Source organism: Oncorhynchus nerka, linkage group LG28 (genome assembly GCF_034236695.1).
Source record: "Oncorhynchus nerka isolate Pitt River linkage group LG28, Oner_Uvic_2.0, whole genome shotgun sequence".
NCBI classification, from domain to species: Eukaryota; Metazoa; Chordata; class Actinopteri; order Salmoniformes; family Salmonidae; genus Oncorhynchus; species Oncorhynchus nerka.
In genome coordinates this window covers 70,200,532-70,217,566 of record NC_088423.1, presented here as the reverse complement: position 1 = coordinate 70,217,566, position 17,035 = coordinate 70,200,532, and the positions used below count along the sequence as shown (strand labels likewise).

General features: G+C 41.8%; 1 protein-coding gene across 1 annotated transcript; it reads right to left on the bottom strand.

Moving 5' to 3' along the window:
• Positions 1-5,182: 5,182 nt before the first annotated feature.
• LOC115112815 (synaptotagmin-5-like) lies at positions 5,183-11,804 on the bottom strand. The gene is made up of 5 exons (XM_029639813.2): positions 11,708-11,804; positions 9,041-10,059; positions 7,565-7,739; positions 7,068-7,234; positions 5,183-6,814 (listed from the first exon to the last, which is right to left on the bottom strand). Exons 1-5 carry the CDS (start codon positions 11,727-11,729, stop codon positions 6,665-6,667), a joined length of 1,533 nt encoding a protein of 510 aa, XP_029495673.1. The 5' UTR covers positions 11,730-11,804; the 3' UTR covers positions 5,183-6,664.
• Positions 11,805-17,035: the final 5,231 nt, after the last annotated feature.

Here is a 17,035-nt window from a genome sequence, read left to right as displayed (position 1 = left end):
TTTTTTTTGTGGTTGTTATTTAGAAATGATTATTTGGGGTTTAAAAAACTCCAGACAATTTCGAAATCCTGATGTGGCCCTCAAGCCAAAAACTTTGCCCACTCCTGCTGTAAGTGATGGCAGCTGGAACCTCATTTTCTCTTTGTAGATGGCTTTGTTCTTTAAAGAACACTTTTACTGGCTGATATACTCTGATCAGTTCTCCCTCAATCCTCTGGCTGTCATCAGAGTCCTGCCTTCGATCTACAGGGAGAGGCTACCTGTCTACCTGTCGCCCAACCTGTCTTTGACCTCCTCAGGCTATATGTCATCATGTATTAGTCATAATCACTCTTTATACTGTCTGGCAGAGTCATTCCATATACAAGAACATCATTGAGACAGAGGGGCTGCCAGTCATACAGTATGTCTATGAGACTAAACTTGTGTGTTTTAGACATTAAACAGACTACTAAACATCTATCCACTGCTCGACTCCAGAGAAATTGAATGCATCCCAAAAAGGGCATGACTGAAAACTGTTTGCATGCCCTATGAATGTGACACAGATAACACAGTGCAATAAATGTGTATGGAGAAGTTGCCAATTAGACTCGTATCACACCAAAGACACAGTAGATGTTTTATGTCCCCTATGCGTGTTTGTGCCGAGGTTGTGGAACTTTGTGGGATGTAGTGATTGTCAAATAAGCATATTAGGGTTGTAAAGACTGTCCCCACTTTGCAGTAAGAACAAAGCAAGCAGCATCCATCCATGATGTTGCAAAAATATATATATAAATAGTAAAGCACCCTTTGCTGGCTCTAACAGCCGTCCAATCAGTTGGCTGCTTGGTCTTAGTAAACTGATGGAGAGAATTGTGTTTGAACAAATACAATGCTACTTTTTTTTAAAGGTTAACTACTGACTTTCAGCATGCATGTATGGAAGGGCACTCAACTTGTACTGCACTGACTCAGATGACTGATGATTGGCTCAAATAAATGGACGGTAATATGGTAGTTGGAGGTGTACTGCTAGATTGCAGTGAAGCCTTTGATGTTATTGATTATCATTTGTTATTGAAAACACTTGCTTGCTATGGCTTTACAACACTTGCCATCACATGGTTGGAGAGTTAATTATCCAATAGAACTCAGAGAGTTCTTCTCTTACATCAGATATTTACAGTGCGGTATCACTCAGGGCAGTTGCCTTTGGCCATTACTCTTCTCTATTTGTGCAAATGATCTGGCACATAAAGCTAAAATTACTATGTATTCGGATGATTGCACAATGTACACATTAGCACATACAGCCAGTGAGCTCACAGAGACTGTTACCAAAGAGTTACAGTCAGTGTCAGAATGGGTAATTAACAATAAACTGGTCCTAAATAAACCTAAAACCAAAAGCATTGTATTTGGTTCAAAGCATTCTCTTAGACCTAAACCTCAAATGGTGTTGTGCATAAATGGTGTGACCATTCAAGTTGAAGAAGCTGAACTGCTATGAGTACCATTGGATGGTTAGTTATCATGGTCAAGTCATATTGACAATTTTTGTGAAGCTGGGGAGAGGTATGTCTGTTATAACAAGATGATCTGTGTTTTTGACACAAAGATCAACTGCGCTAGTTCTTCAGGCTTTGATTTTGTCCAATCTTGATTCCTGTCCAGTCATATTGTCAGATGCAGCAAAGACCTAGCAAAGCTGCAGCTGGCTCAAGACCAAGCAGCATGCCTTGCTCTTAACCAGTGGTGTGTATTCATGGATGCCAAGGGAAGCCAGGCTTCCCCAGCTGGCTCAAGACCAAGCAGCATGCCTTGCCCTTAACCAGTGGTGTGTATTCATGGATGCCAGTGGAAGTCAGGCTTCCCCAGCAGGCTCAAGACCAAGCAGCATGCCTTGCCCTTAACCAGTGGTGTGTATTCATGGATGCCAGTGGAAGTCAGGCTTCCCCAATAAATTCACTAAGAAAAATTATTATTATCTTTCGTCACTCTGTGTTTCAGAATTGTCCTTCAATTCACAAGAGGCTGAATATATCTCACTGGAGAAAGCTTCCGAGTGAGTGAAACAGCACCCCTCTGTCTCTGTATGTGTAGGCCATCTTTCATCATGCTGTCTGGTCAAAAAGAGAATGACGTTGCCTCCTGTAGTATCGAATGAAAGGGAAGCCAGCGAGCATTTGGCCTCCCTTGATATAAAATAGTATAAAATAATAGACAATCAGCATTGAGCTCAACTGTGAATGGTCCTGGCATACCAAATAAAGTGTCAAGGGAAGCCAGTTTGGATTTGGCTTCACACCAATCACATCACATCGAGAGTGTACGTCATTAACAGAAAGAACTTGAATTGTTGCATCTCTTTGTGTTGTTGTCCTCCAGTGGGTAGCTAGCTAGCTAAATGGTCCCTTTGCTAAATTTGCCATGGATGGAGATAGGGATTTGGATTTGTGGTTTTACTCAATTCTCTGTACTGGCTAATCATTATAACAGCAATTCTGATCCAACCATTAATTCATACATTGTGCCCCTGGTCTGAGAGGTAAGTTAAATATGTAGCTATATGTAGAAGGCTGATGTTAGCTAACTAACGTTGCCCTTAAAGGAAGTTAGGCTAGCAAGCAAGCATTTTAACCAGGTAGCCTAGGACAACAAAAAATAAAAGTGTGTACTTGTGAAAGAGAGGAGGATGGCATTGGCGTTTCTCTACAAGTAGGGTGAGTCAACATGTTTTTCTACTTGCACACACGCACGCGCATACACCCACAGAAATCAGAACCATGGACAGCCACATCATATTTAGCTTACATTGATTGGGCTCAATTGTTTTTGGTATCTTTTAGTTGTCACTGTATTAAGCTAAGCCTAGGTGACTTGATGATGTTGAAATGTTGAAATTGAAATGGTGCTGGAAAAGTGGAGGCAGCTCCTGTTTTCTTTGCGACTTGCTGTAACTCTCCAGGGTTGTAAATCAATAGTTGTTTAGTAGTCCGAAAATGTCGGAAATACTAACTTGCTTGACCATAGGTTGTGTAACTGTTTGTTACACGCAATATGCTTTGTGGACTTCACTGGACAACGGTTGCTCTCTGGTTTTGTGATTAAACAAAGATGTGGTTGAATTGATTCTGCCTCTGTTGCATCTCATTGTCTCGGCCTTTGGCCTATATATCACAGTCGCAAAGCATATGAACTAACAGGTTATAGATCAAACAACGCAATTATCACAACACACGTTTTAATATGGCATTTCTTTCTAGGTTGGCTTCCCCAGTGATTTTACCCATGCACCGCTACTGCCCTGAACTGCACACACAGAACTAACATCAACAGCATGGATGATAGTATTTCATGGTTGAGGTTTGAGGAGAAATTGACTACTTCTCTTCTAGTTTTTTTAAGAAACATTTGTGTGTTGAAAATGCCTAACCGCTTGTATAATCTATCTGCATATACTTCAAACAGACATGTGTAATGAGCTGAAAACAAAGTCACTAAAAACAGACACCCCTTTATTATTTTTTATCTTTTTAAACCAATTTCTTTATGTATTTGTCTTAATGAATCTAAATGGTATATTCTACATGCTTTAGCGTTAGTAGTACATCAGGCCAATAGATGGCGCTGTTGCGCTGTGTAGTTCAGAACAGCAAATTCTGGCCAAGCGCGCGCATCATTCTTCAGAATAAATTAAGCGCCAGAACTTTGCAGACGTAAACTTGTGTCAGTTCTTTTTACTGTTACAGACCACCTCAGCTACAGACGGAGGCCAGTAACACATACATACCCAACCAGACACACAACTATAGGATTCTTTACGGTACATAAACCAAAAACGTATTTAATGCGTCGCCATGTCCTCATGGAATGCTCAACCATCAGAGGTGGCAGTTTTTTTACATTTAACATTTACATTTAAGTCATTTAGCAGACGCTCTTATCCAGAGCGACCAAATTTATTTTGGCTTTAAAAAAATATTTTTAAAACATATCATAGCACCTCTTTCTAAAGATCTAATTTAACTGTACTGTATATAATAATATGAATACGTATATATGAATAGAGTGTAAATATAATGTTTGCTCCAGCCGGTCTGTATTGCCTGTATGAGTCTGGCTAATGGACAGACAGCTACCAGGGACTGGATCCACAGCCTATTATGGTCACTCTAGAACTCAAAATGATGATAATTGGTGTGTTGCTATGGATAGATATGGGTGATGTTCGCAGTGTGAGAGTACTGAAAGGTGGGCATGACGTACTGTATGTTATATGAGTGTGTTGACTCTTAGAGCACATGAATAACACGTTTTATGAGCTACATTTGAAGACATTTCCTTCTTTGCTGTCTGTTTTAATGGGTAAACCCTCTTGAGGGTGACTTAGCCTTCAGCAATAGTTGATACTGGCTTGACAAATAAGCAGAGATATCCAAAACCTTTTGGAGGTATGTGCATTCCATGCTACTTTCTCCAATCCTGTGAATCTCTCTAATTTGACCATAATCCTGAAACCTGTACTCCTGTTTAGATGTAGTGCAGGCAACAGTATGTTTCTACTGCGCAGGATCAGCAAGGGTTCACACAGATTTAAGGGAATGAGAACAGATGATCAAACACCCATTAAAGATACCTTGTCTGGGAAAGTGGCAGATTAGAGAAATGTAAAAAATGAAACAATGCCATTGTGGTATCAGGTGAAGGGCTTTCATAGAAATCACAGATCAAACCTTATCCCACTGTTTACATTGGCATGTTTTAGTTCTACTAGATTAAACCCATATAGAATGTATATTTTCTTCTAACTCTCGAACTCCTACTCCATCATAGACCATTCAACAGTAAAGATGTCCTGTCTGTCACATTCAATATAAGTGCTGTATAAGTGATTGAGCTATAAATTGATATCTGGGACCATGATTTCAGTGACACATACAGTAGTAGAAAGGGCAGCAGTTACACAACGTGTGAAACCAGTGTGAAATGGCTAGCTAGTTAGCGGTGCACGCTAGTAGCATTTCAATCGGTGACGTCACTCACTCTGAGACCTTGAAGTACTTGTTTCCCTTGCTCTGCAAACATCGTGGCTTTTGTGGAGCGATAGCTAACAATGGTTCTTGCGAAGCAGTTGATGTGTTCAGAGGGTCCCTGGTTCGAGCCCAGGTTGGAGCAAGTAGAGGGACGGCAGCAACACTGTTACATATGAATATTTATAACCATCAAAAGGGCCATCAGAAATACATAAGAAACAACGGCAACGACTGAAGGTTGAGTTCTACAAGTGTTTCCATATCAGGCATTTTACTCCACTAGTCAACGGTGGTATTTTTTTTGTAATGTTAGGTACATGTAATATTCTAGTGCATGGGACATATACTATCTATAAATATGACAGAACCTATGGTATCTTCATCACATCACTTTCATTCAGAGACGCATGTCAACTGTGAGAGCTTTCTCTGTTAAAAAGCAGAAATATGCAGTTTTAGCAAGACAAGACAGGCATTCCATTTGTCAATGCTGATTAAAAGAATTAAGTCCCATGACAGAATGTGTACAGTATAAGTCCCTTAAAAGCATGTCTACACAGTTACAGTAATCAATTGATGGCTGATTGATGTACGCAAATGACTTTTCAGACTCCTGTCTTCATGAAGGTGTTTGGAGGGCTTCTCTGGTACAGGCTTGATTATGTCCAGGTAAAGATATATGGTATGTAATGATTCAGGCCAACACCTAGTACTGCACATATGTCTGTTATCATCCTGCCACAGTGGATAGTGGATGAGTAGTCCATGACAGAGTATAGCGCATGACGATCAATATCACTTTTTCAATCACGCTAATGTCTGGCAAAGATCAGAGATCAATGCTGGGGACAAATACTGACACAGAACGTCACAGTAAACCACAACTAGAAGTGTTTTGGCCATGACTTAATAATCATTGACAGTAGAGCAAATTCAGACAATGGTCTTTAAAGCTGGAATCCTTAGTTGCTACACCCATTTTTGGACTTGTAAATTAATGATACAGTATATACCCATTGATTCTTGACAAATCTAACTTGGTAATGCCTCAATGAGCTTATTTCAACTGTCCTACTCCATCAGAACCCAAAATACAAGCTTATTTTACGTCAGTGTTTGTAAACAATGTAAATGTAGACAAACACTGTATAGCCTCAAAACATGGTTAAAACTATCATTTTGATATCATGGATGTTCAGTCGTGACTATGAATTTGTGAGCGGTTATCTTTCTCCAGGCTCATCCCTCAGCCTTTTACCAAAACACAGATGGGGTGTCCGCTTTGCTGTTGTTTCAGTTAAGGATTCCAGCTTTAAAGATGTGTGGGACTGACAGATTGTCCTCTATGATACAACATCACCAACACATAACACAAATCCATGCAACTGGTATCATACAGCCGTAGTGGCAGTCAGTCCTGTGGCCTGTATCTCACTGTTAGGGCAGTGTGGAACAGTAAGTATCAGATACTACAAGTCTAAAAGCAATGACGTCACAATAGGTTTACAGGTGCCACCACTGATAGTCCATTTGCTGTTCGTCCTTTGTGCGTGTCCCATTAGTCTGGCAAGCCCTCTATCACCTGTCCTCTCTCCAGCAACGCCCTGACCCTCCTGACACAGGTAGAGGTCAGCTATAAAGTCCTAAAAGACTGCTGGTGTGATGGGGTGCCAGTGCGCTGTCTCCACCTGTCCCTGCCTGCACATGTCCCTCCAGTGTCCCTGTCCTGCCTCCGGGGCCTCGCAGCCAATCAACACACGGCCCAGCATGCTGCTCTTCGTGTAGAGCCGCCCCTGTTGAAAAGATAGATGTTTTGTTGGTTGCTCTCTGACCATATACAGTGAAGTAGTCTGAGACATGTCTTTTGTAGAAAAATAACATACAGATAGTTGTAAGACACAAATGCACAGAAGATACATTTGATGGAAGACTTGTAACATAATTGAGGATGTAATAAAAAACTGGACAAACAAGTAATTACATTATCTGTTATTACATTATCCGTGGTTGCACTCTCCTAATTCTTCACCACTGAGTCATTCCTACCTGCATGATGATGAACTCCAGAGCAAGAGGCAGCTGAGTGATGTCACCAACAGGCAGGTCAAAGAGAAAGGGAGCGTTCCACACAGCGTTGTGTCCTCCCGCCCCTTTGGTCTCCTTCGTACTGATCACCTTCCCATCCTGACGCAGGTTGATGACTACGTAGTGATCTGTAGGGACATGAGAGCAACAATCAATATGAAAAATGGAGAGAGAGAGCGAGAGGGGAAATGACAGGAGGCCCATCAGTATCTGTAATCTCATTAGGAGCTCAATCAGGGCTGCAGGGGCCTGGGAATATGACTGTGACTAAGGCTGAGACTGGATATGGGATTGTGAGGTTGAGGGCTTGACTGGGGTGGTTCTAAATAATGGCTCAGTGGCTTAAAGCATAGTGCCGGCAACACCAGAGTTGTGTATTGATTCCTGCATGTGTATCACTGTCAATGTCGACAGTTCTGTATGTTGCTTGGGATGAAAGCTAAATGGACCTATCATACCTGCTGCTCCTGGCATCCGGGAGAGTTTGGCCAGGTTCTCAGCCTTGCGGACCATCACCTTGATGCGGTGGGCCAGTGTCTGGTACTGCAGCAGAATGAAGAGCTGACCCAGGGCTCGTGGAGCAGCACAGAGCGAACTCTTCCTACGACCTAACGTCTCCTGGGAACTCGTACTCTGGGAGGGGAGAGGCTGAGTTAATAAGAAGAAGAGACGAGCACAGTGTGTTGTTGTTTTATTAAACACATGTTCTTCTTTGTGTCCTGAGGTAACTAAAGTAGAAAACACAGCGTAAAAATAACGACATGTTGTTGCCGCTAAATTATCATCCTTAAGAATCTCGTCTTTTACCCCATGAGGTGTCCATGAGATTCATGACATAAAAAGCACAACGAATCTCATTAGTTGCTTATTTAGAGCCGACAGCACCGTGGGCCCAGACCTAGTGAGCATGCAGCTGTAAGCCTGCCTGTGTTTGTGAGACCAGTGGAGTCTAATGGGAGATCCCCCAACAAGGGAGACATCACTTGATCTGTCTCTCAGTCAGTATGTCCCATCAGGCTAAAGCATGACATTGCAGAGTCAAATGCTGAGTAACCTGTAAGTGGGCTGACGAACCCATTGATTCCGGACGTCACAAACTAAAGTGACCATCCTGTCTGTATTCTGCACCAGCTCCAAACCCTGTCACATCAGTCCCTGGCCTCCCACATCATGTCAACAATAGTGTTATAATGCTAACGCGTTACAGTAATATGGCAACTTTCATCTGATCTCATTGCACCACTACAGTACCATTAGAGATCACAACTACATCCTCACACCACCTATCAGCTACCATCTCTCTACTTCTATTCGTTTTCTCATTGGGTGATAACTCATTGAGCTTCATACATGTACAGCATGCATGACATCTCTCTGTGCCTTGCAGCTGAGATCAGAGGTGCCTGCATGCTGCCACCCAGCCTCACGCAGAGATCCACTGATAAGACATGGTGTCTACATAATGTCCATTCATACATCACCATGCTCGCTCAGCCCAGTGCCTGAGGCCTAGCTCTGTCCCTCTCACCCACACCCTCGCCAGCTCAGGCTGTCAGTAATGCCTTCTGGCACAGCACCACAGAGGACACGGCCCACTGCTCACTGCACTCCACATGTTTGCTCTCCAGTCACAAACTACAATGTCACCATGTCCAACAACAGTGGAAAAGCTGCTAATGGCCCAGACCTTGTTCTGATTAGACTAGCCTGACACATTCCCTCATAGATAAAACACGATATGGACTATTCATAGCCCCAGTGTGTGTAGTTTTTCTGTGCTTAAAGATAACTGAAAAAAGTGGTCTAAGATGGTGGGGAGATAGATAGTGATTGTGAGGCTATAGTGCCCGTAGAAATAGAATGACTATACAGTATATCTATCTTGTGGTTCTATTTCTATGATAGTCCCCTAGGCTTGTAAAATGACCTATTACCTTTTTCAGCCTACTCCTGGTGGGGGTGAGCTCCCTGGTGTAGGGGACAGTTGTGTCTGGCTCCCAGTCCATCTCGCCACAAGGCATCTCCAGCTCCCCCAGCGCTGTCTCTCTCAGGCCTGAGAAGTCCCTGCTGAACACAGCCAGCCGGAGGGTGCAGGCACGGAGCTCCTCCACAGAGCCCACCTGTAGCACAAGGCTCTGGCACTGTATCTCTGGGCTGAGGCTAAGCCGCCGAGACGCCCCCTGCTGGGGTGAGGGGCAGAGCGGGGGCAGGCTGGCTCGTACGAACACCCCACTGCGCCGCCGTGCCGCCCCGGACAGGCCCATGATGTTGGTGGTCAGAGTGCCCCGTGCCGGGGAGAAGAGCAGGGAGAAGTGCAGGAGAGGAGCAGGCTTGGTGGGGATGGATAGGGAGCTGGAGCCGTACTGTGGCTGGGACAGCTCCCCCTGAAGGCCAGGAGACTGCATGGCATTGCCAGGGCTGGTCAGGTGGCTCTGTTCGCTGTACAGGAAGTTGTCACCGGTCACGGTGCAGCGGCGTTCCAGCGCCCGACGGGTCTTGGAGACTAGGCCCAGTTTGGAGATAGAGGGCAGGGAGGAACGGCCATGGCCTGAAGGCTTGTAGTGGGAGGAGGAGGACACACTCGGGGTGCTGAGGCGACGCATGGGAAAGCAGGACCTGGGGGAGGACCTCAGCTGGGAGGAGGACGACCGGGGGCGAGGTTCAAAGGGCAGGGCGGTGAGGTCATCCTCAGAGGGGGAGGAGCTGCTATTGGGGGAGGGGAGGTCCAGGACATCCCCGTCTAGCTCCTCATACTGCTGCTTGATGGGTAAGGTGCCAGAGGAGGGGGTCAGGGACACGGTAACCCGTTCACAAGTGGCTGAGGAAGGGGACAGTGCAGCCTCTTTGTCCTCTGGTGGATGATACTTCCCTCTCCGCCAACACAGTAGACAGCCCAGCACCAGGCAGAAGCAGAAGACTGCCAGACCCACTGCCAGCAGAATCTGCAGGTGGACTGGACACAGGAGGGGTTACATTTCAATTACATTAGTGACTGAAAAACACAGAGAGTGAAAAAGAGAGCGAGAGAGAGGCCACCATCAATTTTCTCCTATTCATTATGAATCATTGAACATAATTCTATTTACCTTATTTATTTGCCAATACAGCCCTTAATTTATTATGTTTCTACACCCGTCATCCATTATGAGATTAAACAGGAAATGTTTTGGGTCCTAATCCTAACTAATTGTCCTCTATTGGAAATGGAAATTATGGGCTTTGATTTAAACCAGAGCAGCAGACTGAACTGAATGCGGTGGAGTCACATTTCCTGCTTTCCTGAGGCTTAGTACATGTGTAGGAGGCGATATCAGCTCTCATCTCATCTCACTTGACTACAGATTTATAAGCAATGTAATTGGGACACCAAGGGATGGTACCCTATTACTTCTTTAGTGCACTACTTTTGATCAGGGCCCTAGTCAGAATCAATGCACTATAAAGAGAATAGGGTGCCATTTCAGACACCAAAAAGTAACTTGTCCTGTAACATAAACACTTTGTGACAGACAGTCTCTGACTATGACTCATCTATCAGGCCCAATCTGTTTGATTGAGAATGAGAAGCTCTAAAAATATATATATATATATATATTCAAGGAGAATGTGAACCAGAGATCACTCTGATCAAGACTCACCAGGGCATGAGCCATTCAGAGACATTATCATGGCCAGATGGTGGATGGAAAAGATGAAGGCTCTCTACTGTGGACAGTGAGCCGATGATCCTTATCAGGAAAAATATTATTACCTGGTGTAATTTATTGCACGGGTCCATTATAGTCATTGCTGAAACACAGCCATTGATAAGACAGCTACTAGCCTAATATAAAAATTGTTATGCAGTCTGTTACCACAACTGAAATACAGTATGCTTCAAGCTAGTGTTATTAGACATTGCAGGTTCAGGGATGATGTTGTTAGCCAGTTTACATACATCTCTAAAGTGAAGGCAATGCCTCTTATAAAGAACTGCGCCAGCTAATTCCTATGCTAATATGACTACAAGGAAATCTGTTGGTCTCTATAAATTCTATAACAGAGAGCAACAGATTTCCTGTGTCTCTTTGCATTACATGGCCTGCTAAACCACTACATATCAAAAAGAGGCAGAAAAAGCCCAAATAAAATGAATACTATTTAATACATTATTTTATATAGCACCATGTATGCATTTATAACCAGATGTATATAAACTACACCAGAACATTTCCACTAGTCATTTTTAGCTTACACAATCGAATTTAAATTAAATCCATTAAAAGGTGTACCACATTGTTACTGTATTAGACGTCATCTTCATGCTGTTTGTATTTCCTGCTGTTTGCAACCTGTTGGTCCTCGATGTCTTCATCAAATAATATTTACAAAGCCACGTAAAATTGTGTATCTATTAGTATGCAAACTATGCACCACCTTAACAGAAGTTGAATTATAAATTAATAAATTGAGATCTGGTTTTCATAAAGTATTAAGCTTGTCATTTTTTTTCCATCTTTAGATGAAGACAAGCAAATTCACAATAAGTCATAACTCGTATCAATTTAACTTGAATTTCAAAGTACAACAGAACCGACCAAAATTAAAATTACGTTTCTTACCTCCAAGAACATATTGCGTCATTTTTTAGATGTTATTTTTATATTCCACCGACATCAATGTGAACGCGGTTTGTGCGTGAGATCTATTCCCGCTTTATCCTGGGAATTTCCTTAGCACAGTGGGTCACTGCATTGACATGACAGACCGGCCCTTTAAGCCAATCAGAGGAGTCGGTGACTAAGCTTTTATTCCTATTCTATACGTGGGAGTCCGTGGGAGGATATGTTGGACTAAAAGTAAACCATTGCTGCTAATTAGCATCGTATATCTTGTTGAAAATATTATCTAATACAAACGTAGCTTGATACAAAAAGCAAGATAAAGTTATTAATGAAGCATCATCTGACATTTTAAGACATCAATTCAATAATCATAATCATTAAATAGTGTAGCCTCATTAGAGAATACACACACACACACTCTGTGTATGACTCACAGAGAAAGACCAAAGGCTGCGCCAAGAAAGCTGTCTTTCCTCAGATCTCACTTATCCTTTATTAAATGGTACAGGCATTTTGCCTACATGGTACCCATTACTTAGAGATTGTCATCACCCATCATCTGCAACTACCTCTCCCACTCTCTGTCCTGTGTCAACCCCCTCCTCATTTCCCTCTCACATTCAACATGGACACACACACACACACACACACACACACACACACACACACACACACACACACACACGCAGTATGATCCCCTTCCTAATGTATCTCCCCCTTGTATAGGGAAAGACAGTGATGAATATCTATTTAAAGTATGCAGGCTCTTGGCATTGGGCAGAAAATGCCTCCTACTCCTCTTTGTGAAGAAGCTTCCCTGACTCTTTGAGAGGTGGATGAGTAATCATTGTAACAGTCTGCCTGCGTGTGCGTGTGTATGCTTGCGTGTGTTGTCAGTCCCTTTCAGATCTCTTTATTTCTCAATGTAAGACACAGCAAATCCAATTAGTTATCATGTACTCACATGAAGACAATCCATCATGTCATCTTCATATGCCATCACCACTGTCCAGCCTTCTAGACTGCACCAAGCAACTAGTGTACGGTTATTTTAATTTCATAAGAAGATTCCTTCCAACCACATCCACTTTCATGCTTTGTAAACCTTTATGAGGATGAATAGGTCAATATTTCCTTATCTCTAATGACCTCAGTGGAAAGAATGCACAAGCCTGCCTGCTGATGGCGGCACACATCATATGGTTTAAAGTCAAGAGTTTGATTGTCTATGAAGCATGTGTGTTGTGCTATGGATATAATCCCTTGAATATGATCACGGCCATATAGTAAAAACACTCAATCAGAATAGATCAACAGAAGAACACTGCCTTGCCTAAAGTATTTTGTGAACTTTTTGAAAAGTGTTTGCGTGGGAGTTAGATAATCTGTTCAGTGAGTACAGATGAATAGGCAGGCATAAATCTAATTCTAACCATTTCAGCTATGTTTAACAGTGTGAGTAAAATGTTTGTTCTTGTTGCACAATCAGCAGAGCTTCCAGACAAGCAGTCACTGTTGTGTGAAAGGTACATCATGCACATTAGAGCAATATCAACAATATTTCAGGTGTTATAAATATCCAGGAGCCTAGTTAATTTAACACTCATACTACCAACTGGGGTAATTTTGATCCCAGAGGCACGTTTTTGATCATAGTCCAAATTCTTCAAAATTTCTTGACTTTGTCAATTAACTTGTTAATAATACATCTAAATCATTGTTTAGTGTTTCTGAATCAAAAATATGCCCCCAAAAAAAAACAAGTCCTTTGGGGTAATTTTGACACCAGCCAAAAAAATAGAATTCTGCCTAATTTAATAGATAGGAACTTTATTTGAATCTACAGTTAACTGCCAAAATAAAGGAAACACCAATATAAAGTTTCTTATTAGGGCTTTGGGCGACCATGAGCCACCAGAACAGTGCCTTGGCACGATTATTCCACCAGAAATTCCATAATTTTGAGTTTTGCTGATACTAATACTACTTGATTAAAAATCTAAAAGTATCTGGTTTTAAATGTACTTAAGTATAGTGGTAGAAAAAGTACTCATGTGTCATACTTTAGTAAAAGTACAAAGTAAAAGTAAATGCTCTACATCAAATTCCTTATATTAACCAAACCAGACTTCACGATTTTCATATTATTTTTAATTATGGACAGACAGGGGCACAATCCTACACTCAGACATCATTTACAAACACAGTATTTGTATTCGTGAGTCTGCCAGAACTCTAGGCTGTAGGGATGACAAAACTTTATATTGATAGGTGCCATAATTCTGTCCTGCTTGAGCATTCTAAATGTAACGAGTACTTTTAGGTGTCAGGGGAAAATGTATTGCGTGAAAAGTACATTATTTTCGTTATGAATGTAATGGAGTAAATGTAAAAGTTGTCAAAAATATCAATAGTAAAGTAAAACACAGATACCCCAAAAAACGACTTAATAGATAGTACTTAAAAGTATTTTTACTGAAGTACTTTACACCACCACTCAAGCCCCACCTGTTTAGCTACAAAAAAAGATGTACCAGTCAAAAGTTTGGACACACCTACTCATTCTTTATTTTTAGTATTTTCTACATTGTAGAATAATAGTGAAGACATCAAAACTTTGAAATAACACATATGGAATCATGTAGTAATCAAGGAAGTGTTAAACAAATCAAAATATATTTTATATTGAAGAGTCTTCAAAGTAGTAACCCTTTCCCTTGATGACAGCTTTGCACACTCTTGGCATTCTCTCAACCAGCTTCACCTGGAATGATTTTCCAACAGTCTTGAAGGAGTTCCCACATATGCTGAGCACTTGTTGGCTGCTTTTCCTTAACTCTGCAGTCCAACTCATCCCAAACCATCACAATTGGGTTGAGGTCTGGTGATTGTGGAGGCCAAATCATCTGACGCAGCACTCCATCACTCTCCTTCTTGGTCATATAGCCCTTACACAGCCTGGAGATATGTTGGGTCATTGTCCTATTGAAAAACAAAATGATAGTCCCACTAAGCGCAAACCAGATGGGATGGTGTATCGCTGCAGAATGCTGTGATAGCCATGCTGGTTAAGTGTGCCTTGAATTCTAAATAAATCATAGACAGTGTCATCAGCAAAGCACCGCCACACCATCACACCTCCTCCTCCAAGCTTCATGGTGGGAACCACACATGCGGAGATCATCCATTCACCTATTCTGCATCTCACAAGGACACCGAGGTTGGAACCAAAAATCTCAAATTTGGACTCTCTGACCAAAGGACAGATTTCCTCTGGTCTAATGTCCATTGCTCGTGTTTCCTGGCCCAAGCTTGTCTCTTCTTATTATTTGAGTCCTTTAGTAGTGGTTTATTTGACCATGAAGACCTGATTCACGCAGTCTCCTCTGAACAGTTGATGTTGAGAACTCTGTGAAGCATTTATTTGGGCTGGAATTTCTGAGGCTGGTAACTCTAATAAATGTATCATCTGCAGTAGAGGTAACTCTGGGTCTTCCTTTACTGTGGTGGTCCTCATGAGAGCCAGTTTCCTCATAGTGCTTGATGGTTTTTGCGACTGCACTTGAAGAACCTTTAAATGTTCTTGACATTTTCTGAATTGTCTGACCTTCATCTCTTAAAGTAATGATGGACTGTTGTTTCTCTTTGCTTATTTGAGTTGTTCTCAACATAATATGGACTGGGTCTTTTACCAAATAGGGCTATCTTCTGTATACCACCCCTACCTTGTCACAACACAACTGATTGGCTCAAACACATTAAGAAGGTAAGAAATTCCACAAATGAAGTTTTATCAAGGCACACCTGTTATTTGAAATGCATTCCAGGTGACTACCTCATGAAGCTGCTTGAGAGAATGCCAGAATGTACAAAGCTGTCATCAAGGCAAAGTGTGGCTACTTTGAAGAATCTCAAATATTAAATATATTTTGGATTCAAAAACAATTTGGTTACAACATGATTCCATATGTGTAATTTCATAGTTTTGATGTCTTCACTATTATTCTACATGGTCCGTTTTTTGCTTTCTTGAGTAAGGCAGCCCAAAATGCAGGTGTTTCAGCCTAGCTCAGTGCTTTCTGTGGTGGTGGGGCAGCCAGCAGAAAATACAGAGTTTATGGGTTGGTAATATTCTCTAGTTAGGCCGTGATTGGCTCAGTGTTCTGTCATTGATTGGGACATTACGTCACCACAAAATCTACGGGGAGAGCTCGGATATTCAAGCCCCTTGGGTGCTCAAGTTCATTGGCCACAGATAATATTACGTAAAATCTTGTTATGTCTACATTAGCTTTGATTGGACTGACTTTCAAAATCTTAGCTAGCAAGCTAGTAGTCATCATCATGAATCAAGTCAGCAATCTACTGACAAATCCTTTTAAATCCTTGTCATATGAAGAAAATTACGAAGAGAAATTATAGATAAAACCTATCGATGCTCATCGGCCATTGGACATAAACATTACACAAGTTGGAAATCGCAAATTCCACAATGAGTGGTTTGGAAGGAATCAGTGGGTATCTGCAAGCATTGCAAAGCAATCACTAGCCTGCTATTCAGTGGAGTGGGTGTGTGGTCCAAGTTTGTGTTTAAGGGTCTCTTTCCCAAGCTTAAAAGAATAAACATTCAACATTGGCCATGCTGTCAATCCAGCATGATTTATAGTGTTCAAAACAACTGGAAACTGGGAACTCTCAGACTTCAGTAAGTTTAAGACAACTGGGAACTCTGAAAAAAATGAGCTCTGACTGAGAAAATACGTTTTGAACGGTAATCCAACTTGGACTTCCAAGTCGGGAACTCAGGCCTCTTTTTAGAGCTCCGACCTGAAGATCACTGACCTCATAATTCGTCTTTGTTTTTTTCAGAGTTTCCAGTTGTCTTGAACTCACTGAAGACTGAGATTTCCCAGTTCTGAGTTTCCAATTGTCTTGAACTCACATTTCAAGGTCCTGGAGTGGCCTAGCCAGTCTCCAGGTCTCAACCCCATAGAAATCTTTGGAGGGAGTTGAAAGTCCGTGTTGCCCAGCAACAGCCCCAAAACATCACTGCTCTAGAGGAGATCTGCATGGAGGAAAGGGCCAAAATAGAAGCAACAGTGTGTGAAAACCTTGTGAAGATTTACAGAAAACGTTTGACCTCTGTCATTGCCAACAAAGGGTATATAACAAAGTATTGAGATAAACTTTTGTTATTGACCAAATACTTATTTTCCACCATAATTTGCAAATTAATTAATTAAAAATCCTACAATGTGATTTTCTGGATTTTTTTCCCTCATTTTGTCTGTCATAGTTGAAGTGTACCTATGATGAACATTACAG

Bases quoted from the DNA above. Each gene is read 5' to 3' on its own strand.
- LOC115112815 (XM_029639813.2), bottom strand. From the start codon at position 11,729: ATGACGCAATATGTTCTTGGAG. The intron at 10,060-11,707 runs GTAAGAAACGTA...TCCTGTGTCCAG, and splicing joins GACGCAATATGTTCTTGGAG to TCCACCTGCAGATTCTGCTG. The intron at 7,740-9,040 runs GTAATAGGTCAT...CTCCCCTCCCAG, and splicing joins CCAGGAGTAGGCTGAAAAAG to AGTACGAGTTCCCAGGAGAC.